This window comes from Balaenoptera acutorostrata, chromosome 9 (genome assembly GCF_949987535.1).
Source record: "Balaenoptera acutorostrata chromosome 9, mBalAcu1.1, whole genome shotgun sequence".
Lineage (NCBI taxonomy): Eukaryota > Metazoa > Chordata > Mammalia > Artiodactyla > Balaenopteridae > Balaenoptera > Balaenoptera acutorostrata.
The window spans coordinates 42,945,523-42,958,201 of NC_080072.1; the positions used below are offsets into that span (position 1 = coordinate 42,945,523).

The 12,679-nt window shown below is 38.0% G+C and overlaps 1 protein-coding gene across 1 annotated transcript; it reads left to right on the forward strand.

The window, feature by feature from the left end:
- Nucleotides 1-823: 823 nt before the first annotated feature.
- PSMA1 (proteasome 20S subunit alpha 1) lies at nt 824-12,665 on the forward strand. The gene is made up of 10 exons (XM_007174889.2): nt 824-945; nt 2,262-2,306; nt 2,766-2,867; nt 2,988-3,091; nt 4,974-5,062; nt 5,686-5,756; nt 5,875-6,004; nt 7,197-7,276; nt 10,902-11,012; nt 12,299-12,665. Exons 1-10 carry the CDS (start codon nt 943-945, stop codon nt 12,353-12,355), a joined length of 792 nt encoding a protein of 263 aa, XP_007174951.2. The 5' UTR covers nt 824-942; the 3' UTR covers nt 12,356-12,665.
- The last annotated feature ends 14 nt before the right edge of the window (nt 12,666-12,679 follow it).

The following is a 12,679-nucleotide window of genomic DNA, read 5'->3' on the forward strand; positions in this document are numbered from 1 at the left end:
GACCCTCTCAACTCTTACCTTTTCTGAGTCTAGGTACTCATCCTTTCTTCTTTATAAAGAAAATAAGTCATCATTGGCAGTCGGTAAATGTTAGGTTGGCAGCTGATTGCAGAGCTGTCCTAAACTATTTCATTTGGGGATTTACTAAAAGATTGCTCACAAAAGAGAAAATACGTGTCTTGTAAGAAAATGTCCACTTTTTCCTTAGTAGCCTAATCTTTCAGGCATCGTGCTTGATTTTGAGGGCACAGAAGGACATTAGTGCCCTCGAAGAGTTCAAAGTCTCTTGGGTGGAGGGAACCAATAATGATGTTAAAGCGTGATAAATGACAACAAAGCCTTGAAAGATGAGTTCTCCAAGGAGGAGGGAAAAGGATTCCAAAGTAGAAAGAAAAACATGTCTACAAACAAGATACTCGAGGAAGAGTATGGTTCACACAGAGAAACGAACCATTATTTGTGGCCTTTCTTGCAGTCTCGTTCTTCTCACACTACACAACACCCCACATCTCTGTGGACGCTGAAGGAGAGGTTGAGCCGCACACTCGCTCACCCGGAGTCTCAGGTGCTTCTGGCCGGGTCGGTGAGAAACTAGAGGGAATCTGCAACACACAGGTAACTTTACTGAGGACCCAAGAAGGGCGACTCGGTAGTGGCCGCCTAGCAGCTCTTATAGCTCCCGCGGGAACACCTGTCCCGGGGTTTCCCGCCAATCTCAGTTCCTCCAGCTTCCCAGGCCCCGCCCACTCCCGAGCTGGCTGAGAGCTTTGAGGGCGGGGGAGCGAGGGAAGCCTATCGATATCTCTGGAATAGACTGCTCTACCCTGCGTCACCGCCTTCAAAGTCCCGCAGACTTCTCTGTAGATCGCCTAGCGGAAGTTTAGGCGGCGCTGCTCGGTCCGCGGGTTTTCAGGAGGCCGAAGCCAGCCTCGCGCCGGAACCATGGTGAGTTGGATTCCGAGCTCAGGCTGGGTTTGGGCAGAGGTCCGCTGGCTGGGGGTTGGCGAGCCGCCTCGCCTGTCATCCTCAGAGCGGCCCGAGGCCACGGGACATCGGAACCTTAGCCGAGGGGAGGGTTCAGGCAGTGATTCAGCATCTCCGGCCTGGCCGGGAGAGGGGAGGTCGGTAGTCGGTGCGGCCTTTCCCTGGGGTTTGTTTCGCTTTCCACCGGGCCTTGAACAGTACCTCCTCGGACTACTAGCCGAGTTCGCCCCTCAGTTTCCTTCAGTCGAGTAGATTCCGAGCGGTCCAGAGAGGCCCCTAGTGCGCTGTGTGGGAGAAAGGAAAAATGGGGACTTGAGATCTCCCTGTACTGCCAAGTGCGGACTTGACCCCAGGGTTTGGGTTCCTGGACCGCGTTCATTTTCTAGGTGGGTCCCTCTGTAATCTCTCTCTCAGAGGTCGATCAGAAAAGGCCCTTTTCAATCACTTTGTCCAGTCACCTAGTTTTACAAATGAGTGAACCGAAGCTGATAGGAGAAGTGATGGAATCAGGGTTACAATATAGGGCTCAGGGCTTGCAGACTTATGTCTGCCATTCCAGCCCTCAGCCTGCTCACCCCCATGATTAGTCTCCGAAGTACTGTGCTGGTGGACTTGTTTTAATACCGTCCTTAAAGCAGTAATGGGTCTGTCGCTGTGGCTATTTGTGTCCACTTCTAACTTCCTGGGGACATTCTTGTGTTCATTCATTCAGTATGAATGTTTCAAAGGCACTGTTTTAAGTACAGTGAAGGTTCAAAGATAAATCAGCATATCCCTAATCATAATATAAAGTAGAAAGGGACGTGTAGATAAAGAACTGGTGGGAGTATGTTTTGGGATTTGGGGAGAAAAGATGGAGAAGACTTCAGGAGGTAGACATTTGAGCTAGTTTAGGGAAAAGTAATGCTTTTGACCATTTATTAGGGTCTGGTATAAGGGAAGAGCATAAGCAAAGATAGGAAGGAAAGTGGACACATAGGAACTTTAGTAATTGACTGAACCTAAAGCGGGTGCTATGGACAGTGTTAGAACTGGAAGATAGGTTGGGAGGATAGGTCCCATCTAGATCTGCTCTCCCCCGCCCAGCTAGCTCCTTGTAAATGTAAAACTGGTTTGCAGCTGAGTACAGTAGTAATCTTCCAATGAGGTTGCAATAACAGTCTTTTGTTAATGTTAGATGAAAACAGATGGAAGAACATTTTTTAATGATAGAGCTTGTTAAGATTTGGGATTTGTAACGTTCTCATATTAATAAGTCTTTTTTCATTTACTTTCAGTTTCGTAACCAGTATGACAATGATGTCACTGTTTGGAGCCCTCAGGTAAAATGTTTTATACTATTTCTATGAAGTGGTTTTTGGTGGCTGCAATGTGTTTAGAAACTTATGGGATTGTGGGCAGTGAGAAAATGGAATATAATCACTTTAGACTTTTCTGAAACCTAAATGTATCATTAAAGTAAGTTTCCTAGTTTTTTTGTTTGTTATTTATTTATTTATTTATTTATTTATTTTGGCTGAGCTGGGTCCTAGTTGCGGCATGCAGGATCTTTTTAGTCGCGACATGCGGACTCTTAGTTGCAGCACACATGCAGGATCTAGTTCCCCGACCAGGGATCAAACCCGGGCTCCCTGCATTGGAGTTTTACCCACTGGACCATCAGGGAAGTCCCAAGTTTCCTAGTTTAACTATGTTCACCTGATTTTTGGGATCTCTAATTTTAAATATATAAGAGGGTCTTGTAAGATGATTCTAAGGTATGTTTTTTTTGTTTGTTTTAGGGCAGGATTCATCAAATTGAATATGCAATGGAAGCTGTCAAACAAGGTTCAGCCACAGTTGGTCTGAAATCGAAAACCCATGCAGTGTTGGTTGCGTTGAAGGTAAGTAAAGCAGTAAATATATCTTCTTCCTTTAGAAAACAGCTGTCAAATATAAGTTTCACTATATAGATAATAAAATTGTAAACTTGTTTTTCTGTCTTAAATAATGTCTCTATGTAGAGAGCACAGTCAGAACTTGCAGCTCATCAGAAAAAAATTCTCCATGTTGATAACCATATTGGTATCTCAATTGCGGGACTTACTGCTGATGCTAGATTGTTATGGTGAGTATGATCGTGGAAAACAAAAACATCCCTTTGATTCATAATTGATTACATTTCTAGAAAAGATCCAGGTATTTTAAGAAGTTGTCTGCCAGAGTGCTTATAAGTTAAGATCATAAATACCTTAATGGATTTGGAGTCAGTTACTAAGTATTCCATTTCTTGATCACTGCAGTATTAATTAATAGAATTAATCATATTAACGCTTTTGAGAAGTCATTGAATAATGTGTTACTTGATAACTCAGTATATATTGTTTGATATCAGGTCTGAGAAGAGCTTGACACTTTTGTCAGGTTTCTAAGGATCAGCTGAACTACCCTTGCTTTGTTTAATACATCAGTATTCATTTGACATTTATTTTTTGCAAAGCTCAATACTGGGTACTGCAGGGTATACAAAAGTGAATCAGACATAGATCTCATCTTCTAGGAACTTAAAATCTAGTAGAATATCTATAATACAAGGTAGAAAGTGGAGAGTAACAGGTATATCTCTGTGAGAGACCAGAGGAGATAAAGATTATTTCTAGTTGAGGGGCGTTGTGTAAATGAAGAGCTGGGGCTTTGGGATCACACAGTCTTTAGTCCCCACTTTTAGCACTTAGTCTGATATTGATCTAGTTACTTAAACTCTCAATTTTTTTAGTGTTTTTTTCTAAGGTTACTGATAAATAGCCTAACATGTAGAACACTTAACACAGTGTCTTTTGGTGTGTGTGTTGGGAGGTGGGAGGTAGTTAGCCAAAAGTAATCTCTTAAGTCTGTGATTTAATTAGGAAAGAAGGAATATAAACACTAAGGGCAAATAATAGTGCTAATGTTTAAAATTTTTAAGTTATCTGGCGAACCCCCCTGCTCTCTTAGGTCAGCAGTATAGTGACAGCATTATTAGTGACAGTTTCTTTTAGCTGTTGAAAATGTAATATATGTTGCGCCGTCAAACATTTTATTTAACGCACTCTGTCCAGAATATTGTCGTGTCACGTGTAATCAGTATAAAAACTTTATTAATGAGATGTTTTACATTGTTTTTTGGTACTAAGTCTTTGAAATTTCATGTATATTTTGTACTTATGGTACATCTCAATTCAGACTAGCCACTTTTTCAGTGCTCACTATTCACATGTGATTAGTACCTGCCACATTGGGCAATGCAGTTTTAGACAGCCCTGGGAAATGGACTTAAATGAAAGTAGAGAACAAGTAGCTTGGTTCCTGCAGCCAACATTTGATCATCACATGTGACATACACATAAACTAGACAAAGCAGCATGAAAGAAAAGTACATATCCATTTCTTGTTTATTCTCTTGGCTTTAATAGTTAGGCATGAATTTCCTTTTCCCCTGTGTTATACTTGCTTGAATCTTGTCAGGTTCAAGAGTGATACTCAACAGTCTAGTGTCTGGTATCTCCTCTAGAGTGCTGCTTATGGATAGAAGTAACGTTGGCAGGACATGTTAACAGTGCCATACTATGGATTCTATTTCTTGTATTTGTTCTATTGGGGAAATTTTCATCAGCTTTCAAGAAAAAAAGCACTGTCTTGACGGTGGGAAGGGTAAGAGAAGAGACATTGCTCTTTTTCTCTTGCTCAGCCTTTTCTTCTCTATAAAGTGCTCTGAGACAAAGGTTATCTAGAGCTAAGGAACATTTTAGTCATAAACATAGTAAGATTATGAAAACTTTAAGGTTAGTCATTTACAATTTAGAAAGAAGAGTTGGTATAAAAATGCATCCTTGTGGCCATGTCTTTATGGTTCCCTTGTATGGATGTAATTCATGTAAATGTCTGGAAGAAAGCAAAAAGAAATGAAATTATTTAGATTAGAAAAACTCTCTGTGATTTGAAATTACTGATTTTTCTTGTTTCTTTTTTAGTAATTTTATGCGCCAGGAGTGTTTGGATTCCAGATTTGTATTTGACAGACCTCTTCCTGTGTCTCGTCTTGTATCTCTAATTGGAAGCAGTATCCTTTTTATTTATGCATTTATTTTAGCATTTATGGATGTGGACTTCAAAGGGTTTTGATACTTTATTCTTACGTTACTTATTCGGAATATGATAATATGTAACATGGGTAAGATTGTGAAAACTTTAAGGTTAGTCATTTTTCAATAGCCGAATGTTTAAAATTTTTAGAAGGAGAGTTGTAGGAAGTTTTACCACGGAAGAATGGGTCTAAATAAGAAATTGGGCTGCTCTTTTATCAGCCCTTATAGATAAGCAATTAATATTTTCCAGATAGAGATAAGCCAAATTTCAGAAAAACTAAGCATCATTTTTAGAGGAGATTTAAAACTTTTTATTGGTGGTTCTAGATGTTCCCAAAAAATCCTTGCCCCTTATATCCAAAATGAATGAGATTCTTTACGTCAGAGAAAGTCATTTTGGTAGCACTCACTTTGGATTTGGTGGATAGCCAAACATTTTTTAATACTAAGCCAAATAAATATTTCTCTTTTATTTTCTTCTTCTTATGGTAGATTATGCAGCAATTAAGAAACTAGAGTTCTTTGTTAATAATGTTTAATTTGGAAATAAAGATAGTACTTTATACCTTGTTAGAACAGGCTCTTTAACTAGTTTAAGAAACTCAGATACCAACGCAGCGATATGGCCGGAGACCATATGGTGTTGGGCTGCTTATTGCTGGTTATGACGTAAGTTCATAGAGTATTGTTATATTTTAATGATTTTTAAAAAACTGACTAGAAGTTTTCTAATTTTTAGCTCAATCAAAGTCAAGAATTATGTGGTGTATTATTCTTCTCTTTGTAGGATATGGGCCCTCACATTTTCCAAACTTGTCCATCTGCTAACTATTTTGACTGCAGAGCTATGTCCATTGGAGCCCGTTCTCAGTCAGCTCGCACTTACTTGGAGAGACATATGTCAGAGTTTATGGAGTGTAAGTGATTTTTTTTTTCTTGTCCCCTCCAGTCTTTATGTAGTGAATAAATACAGTATTCTAAGTGAAGAAAACTATCTGCTTTACAGAAAGAATTTTTAAAAAGATTAAGCCCATGAAGTGTATATTATTTCTGTCACACATACTAGCTTTTACTTTCTCTGGCTACCACAGTAATTTGAATCATCAGTAGAACTTTTTCAAAATATAAATATGTGTCCCTAACCTTGAAGATTCTTGATTCAATTGGTCTGAAGTAAGTGTGCCCTAGCCAGAGTTGAGAGCTACTGTACTAGCTACCAGTTGTAAGTTCTGTTTACAACTTTTAGTTTTCTGAGATTCTTATTTTTAGCCACGCAGACATTCTGCATTAAGTATTCCATAAATAAATAAGAAGTCAGTGTAGCTGTGGGAAAGAAAGGTAAAAGATGTAAGGTGTGTTGATAGGGCAGGTTTTTGAGTAGTTTGCTTATGCAAGGGTCTTGGATTTTAACACATGCTTTTTATGCATCTATTGGGGTAATCATGTGGGTTTTTTTCCCCCCTGTATTCTATTGTGGTATATTGCATTGCTTTTGAACATTAAACCAGCTTTGCATTCCTGGGATAAATCCCTTTTGGTCATGGTGTATAATATAAATTATATATATATGTATTATAATGTTTATATAAACATAAATGTTGCTGGATTCAGTTTGCTGGTATTTTGTTGAGGTTTTTTGTGTATATGTTCATAAGGGATATTAATCTGTAGTTTTACTTTCTTGTGGTATCCTTGTGTAGTTTTGGCATCAGGGCCAAAACTACACAAGGATAGTTGTACTTGGCCACATACAAGGAGTTGGAGGCTCCTTTTATAAAGAGCAAATACAGTGGTGAGCATTCCACAGAATACATTATATGAAACTTTGAGCTGTATCATTTGTGAATCAGGATTTTGATTTAACTTAGCATAAGAAAAGGGTAAAGTCAGTAACAAAAATCATGTATCCTCTCATTAAATAAAATAATAGCAATCTAATAAGAGATTATTAAAAGATTATATGGCCAAACTTTAGACTTTTGGGTTTTTGTATTATGATATATTTAGTATGTGACTAAAACCATGATTTCAGACTATAGGGCTGACAAATAAAAGAAGCCTAGCATGAAAATGGAATTAAGAAATAGTTGTTAATCTATTATATTTTAGGCAATTTGAATGAACTGGTTAAGCATGGTCTGCGTGCCTTACGGGAGACACTTCCTGCAGAACAGGACCTAACTACAAAGGTAAATATCACATTTCCCAATTGTAGATACTAACATTACGGTTTAATCATTTATCATATAAATGTAAGTAATAGAGGTTTGTATACTTATAGTTCTTTAATTTGCAAGTTGGTTGCCTTGGCTCATTCTCTCTCTTTAAGATGTTCACTAAAAGGGACTGATTTTGAAATGATTTTTAAACATTTCTTTTTAGTATAAAACAATAAAAGCAGTATGTCTGAGATAGAATATTCTTCATTTCTTCAAGAGGTAGGAATATCGTCATATTTTTAATTCAGTTAACAAATATGTACATTGAGCACCTACCACATGCAGGCAGTAGGCATTGAGAGTATATAGTAAACATAACAAACATCTTGGCATTTTTGGGACATACATCCAAGTGGGGGAAGAGAGACAATATACCCACAAGTAAATTATATAGGATATTAGAAGGTGATAAATGCTATAGAAAAAATAAAACAGGTTAAGAGGAGTAAGAGTGACAAATAGGGTGTAGGAAGGAGGTGTGGTGGGTATAATTTAAAATAGAGTGGTCAGGGATGGCCTCACTGAGAAAGTGAAATTTGAGGGAAAGATCTAAAGGAGGTGAGTGAGTGAGCTATGCAGATGTCTAGATGAGTATTCTTCCAGGGAGTATTATTACAAAGGCCTTGAGTCTAGAATGTCCCTAGTGTTCGAAGCAAGGAGGCCGGTAGTGTCAGAGTCAGTGATCAAGAGGAAGAGGAGGAATGAAGTCAGAGAGGTAATGGAGGCCAGATTGCGTATGTCCTATAAACCATTGTAGATGCTTTGGATTTTACTCCAAGTGGGCTGTTAGAGTTTGAACAGAGGAATACCATGGCTTGATTTAGGTTTTAAAAGAGTCACTCTGGTTGCCATTTTGAGAACAGATTGTAGTGGGGACATGGGTGGAAATAGTTTCAAGGTTGTTATAGTAATTCAGGTGAGAGATTGTGGTGGATTAGAGCAGAGCCATAAGAGTTGGAGATGATGAGAAGTGGTTCACCTTTGCTTATGTTTTGAAATTAGAACCAAAAAGGTTTGCTAACAAATTGGTTGTGGGGTGTGAGCTTAAAAAAAAAAAAAATCAGGTTTTTGGCTGGATTAGAGGAAGGAGAGATTGATGAGTTACTGAGATGGATAAGACAGTTAGAGAACAGGTTTTGGGGTAGGGTTGTGGAGGAAGATCAGGCGGTTAGTTTAGGACTTGAACAGGATTTGAAATGCCTCTTATTTGTCCATTTGGTGATATAGAATAAACAGTTATCAGATGTTCACCCCCTAGAGTTTGGTGGAGAATGGTCTATCCTAGAGTTAAAAATGTTGGAGTCTTTGTGTAGAAATAGCATTTAGAGACTGGCCTGGATTAGATTTCTAAAAGAATCGAATACTTAGACAAGAGGTTTGAAGACTTGGTTAAGGGCACTCTACCCTTTAGAGGTTGGGAGGTAAGTAGGAATCAGCAGAAAGGACTGAGAAAGATGACGAGGGAGGTGGGAGGAAAACTTGGAAAATGAGGCATCCTTAAAAGCAAATGAAGAAACTGCAGTCGTCCCTTGGAATCTGGGGAGGGATTTGTTCCAGGGCCCCCCCTTGGATACAAAATCTGCAGATGCTCAAGTCCCTTATATAAAACGGCATAGTATTTGCATCTTAACCTACGCACATCCTCCTGTACACCTAAAATCATCTCTATATTACTTATAATACCTAATACAATGTAAATGCGTGTAAATAGTTGTAATTGCAATGTAAATGCTATGTAAACAGTTGCCAGTGCACAGCAAATTCAAGTTTTGCTTTTTGGAACTTTCTGGAATTTTTTTTTTCCCCCGAATATTTTTGATCCATGGTTGGTTGAATCTGAGGATGCAGAACCCACAGATAGAGGGGCCGACTGTCTTTCAAAGAAAAGAGAATGAAAAATTGCCAATAGACCATGGAAGATGTGGACTGAGAATTAACCATTAGATTAGCAGTGATGTCTCTGGGACTTGACTAGACAATCTTAATGGAACGGTGGGGTAAAAGCCTGATAGGAAAGGAGTCAGGAGAAAATGAGAAGAGAGAAATTGGAGACAGCCATTTGGAAGAGATTTTCTGTTGTGGGTTCAGAGAAATGGGGTGGTGGCTGGAAGAGAATGTAGTGAAAAAAGGGTTTTTTGTTGTTTTGGTTTTTTAAGATGGGAGAGATTACAGCAGGTTTGCTGCATGGGTATAAGAATAATCCAGTATCAAGAAAAACATTTATATAAGATAAAAATGAGAAAAACTGCTAGACCAGTTACCTTGAAGAGCACACAGGTGGAAAGGTAGGCCTTAGAGAGGAAATTGGGCTATTCATTCCCAGTAACAGGAAGGGAGAGAATCTAGGGACATAGATACAGAAAAGAGTGGATACTGTGGGAGCTTGTGAACATTCTCTTCTGATTGCTTCTATTTTCTCAGTGAAATAGGAACAAGGTTTTAAGCTGGAAGGAGAATGGAGAATATTAGAAAGAGTTGTCCAGGGAATGGGAGATTGAATGATCTAGGGACCCGTATAATACAACAACCACTAAAGGCCTCCTTGAGGTTAATGATCATTAACTAAAGTGAGATCAGTCAGCATATTATAAAATCCATTTTGTTATAATGAATGGATAATTAATATTTAATATGCATATGAAGACTTTATAGCCTGCATAATCTTTTTAAACACTTTTTTCTATTATGAAAATAATATTCTTTCAAAAAAATTAGGAAAGTACATTAAATTGTTTTAATTTGTTTAAAATACCTATAATGTCATCACTCCAAGATGACTGTCTTTTAAAATTTGGGTATACAGTTGACTGTTGACATTTACAACTTGGAAAAGTTTGCTCAGGTATCTGGCTTCCTGATTTCACATTTTTACCGAATCATAGAGAATGCCCTATATATATCCTTAATGCCTCAAGTTTTTGCTGAAATTTTAATCTTACGGGAGCTCTTTTGCACTGGTTAGCGTTCACTGAACACTTTAAGAATTGCTTTTTAATTTTTCCATGTAGAACATAGTTCACTCCCCTAAATTCAACACTTTAGAACCCAAAATTTATTTCCCTAAGAACTATCATGTCTTAACTTACACACGAAACAAATTTGATTATTTCTTAGAAGTTAGGGTTACTTCCTAGCAAAGTGGTTTGTTCCCTCACACTGGTCTTCTCATTCCCATTATGAACAAAGTTGCATATTTCTAGGTGACATAGACCTTTGGAATTATTCATGATTATCAAAAGTGAATATTAGGGACTTCCCTGGCGGTTCAGCAGTTAAGACTCTGTGCTCCCAATGCAGGGGGCCTGGGTTCAATCCCTGGTCAGGGAACTAAATCCCACATGCCGCAACTGAGACCTGGCGCAGCCAAATAAATAAATAAATAAATAAATTTTTTAAAAAGTGAATATTAAATCTGCAAATTACAAAAGTTGACTAGTTTTCTTCTTCCTTTTTTCCCTAAGTATTTTTTAAGTCTCATTCAAGTGCTATATAAATTTTTACTCTGCTTTTTTCCATCCAACATTTTATCATAAGCATTTTTCCAACCTAAATTCTCTTGAGTTTTAATTTTTACCTTTTTTTTTCCCCCCCTCAGAATGTTTCCATTGGAATTGTTGGTAAAGACTTGGAGTTTACGATTTATGATGATGATGATGTGTCTCCTTTCCTGGAAGGTCTTGAAGAAAGACCACAGAGAAAGACGCAGGTATATAACTAATTATAAGCAAGAGACTTTAGTTCTATTGTTCCTACCATGACTGTGTAAATCTACCACTTTTGTCTTTAATTAGTGAGATAGGCTCATAATTCATGTGGCAGTGGGAAAACTAAGAACTGACTAAAGTAAAATACTGAGGGGTCAGTGATGTCCATAAAACACAAAAAGGGTGATTTGGCTACTTATTGCAGTTTCTCACTTCTGTGGGTTGATGGGCTCAGCTAGGTGGTTCTTTTGCTCATCTCATTTGGGGTCTCTCAAACGTTCCAATCAGTTGAGGGAGTGGGGCTGGAACATCCAAGATGGCTTTACTCACACGTCTTCTTTACTCATACTTGCTAGGTATCTTAGAGGGACAGCTAGAAGGCTGGGACCTCTGCTAGGATCGCTGGGCCTCTGTCCACGTAGTCTCAGGGCCTTTCCTTCACCAGATTATCTCTTGCAGGTTGCAAAAGTTCAAAAACTCAGAAGTGCAAGCTGCCAGGCATTCTTAAGGCTGAGGCCCAGGACTGGCACAGCATCACTTCTGTACATTCTGTTGGTTAAAACAAGTCATAGGGCCAGCCAAGATCCTAACAGAGTGGGGCCTGAGAGAAAATTCATTGGGGACCAGCTTGGGAAACTAAGTTGGCTCTTCACAAATATTGAGAAAAGGATCAAGAAGTATTGGTGAATCTCAGGTTAAATACTAGAATTTTTTTTTTGAACGTTTAGAGTACACATTTGCTTTTGTAGATGCTTATTTGATAGCTGTGTAATTGAAAAAAAAAAACTGTCATGAATTTCCTCTACAGCATGAATTTTTTTTAACTTGTTGGTATTTGGAGGAGCAGGATTTGCATTATTTAACTGCTATTGGTGAGAACCAGCACTGTTGGGAAGAATGCGGTGGAGTACCACACAGCTGCTTTGTTTGAAAATATTTTTGCTGTGTTCATTAGTGCTAAAGAGGAAAAGAATGTCTAAAATGTGCCAGTATTTTAAGGCTAGTAGTGATAATAAAAGGAAAGCCTTTATTCTTGATCAAGACAAAGTACGATGAAATGCTGGAATTGTTCAGTGATGCTTAGGTTTTCAGAACTGTAAAATTGTATCTATTTTTTAAAAACCCCTTGTTCAGAAATTTTAATAGGACAGTGAACCAAAATTGAGTATCCAGAATGTCTCCTAACTCCTTTTCTCAAATTTTTTATTATAATGTAATGTTTATGATTAAAAGTATATATTGGTCAAGTGTTCTTTTTACATATTTTCTTTTTTCTTCCTCTCTTAAGCCTACTCAACCTGCTGATGAACCTGCAGAAAAGGCTGACGAACCAATGGAACATTAAATGATAAACCAGTCTATATATGTATTATCATACATGTAAGAATGCAGGAACACGTACTGATGACAATAACCTATACTTTGAACCAAAAGATGCAGAATGGTGGAATGGTGTGTTTTAGGAATCAGTCCAGATGTGAGTTTTTTCCAAGCAACTTCACCAAAACCATATAATAGGGTGCATTTTCTTTAAGAGCGTCTCTATAATCATTTTCTAGAAAGTATAGTTATCTGAACTAACGTTTTTATATGAAGAACATAGTGTCTTTGTGGTTTTAAAGACAACTGTGAAATAAAATTGTTTCACCTGCTGATGTATTGGTGTTTT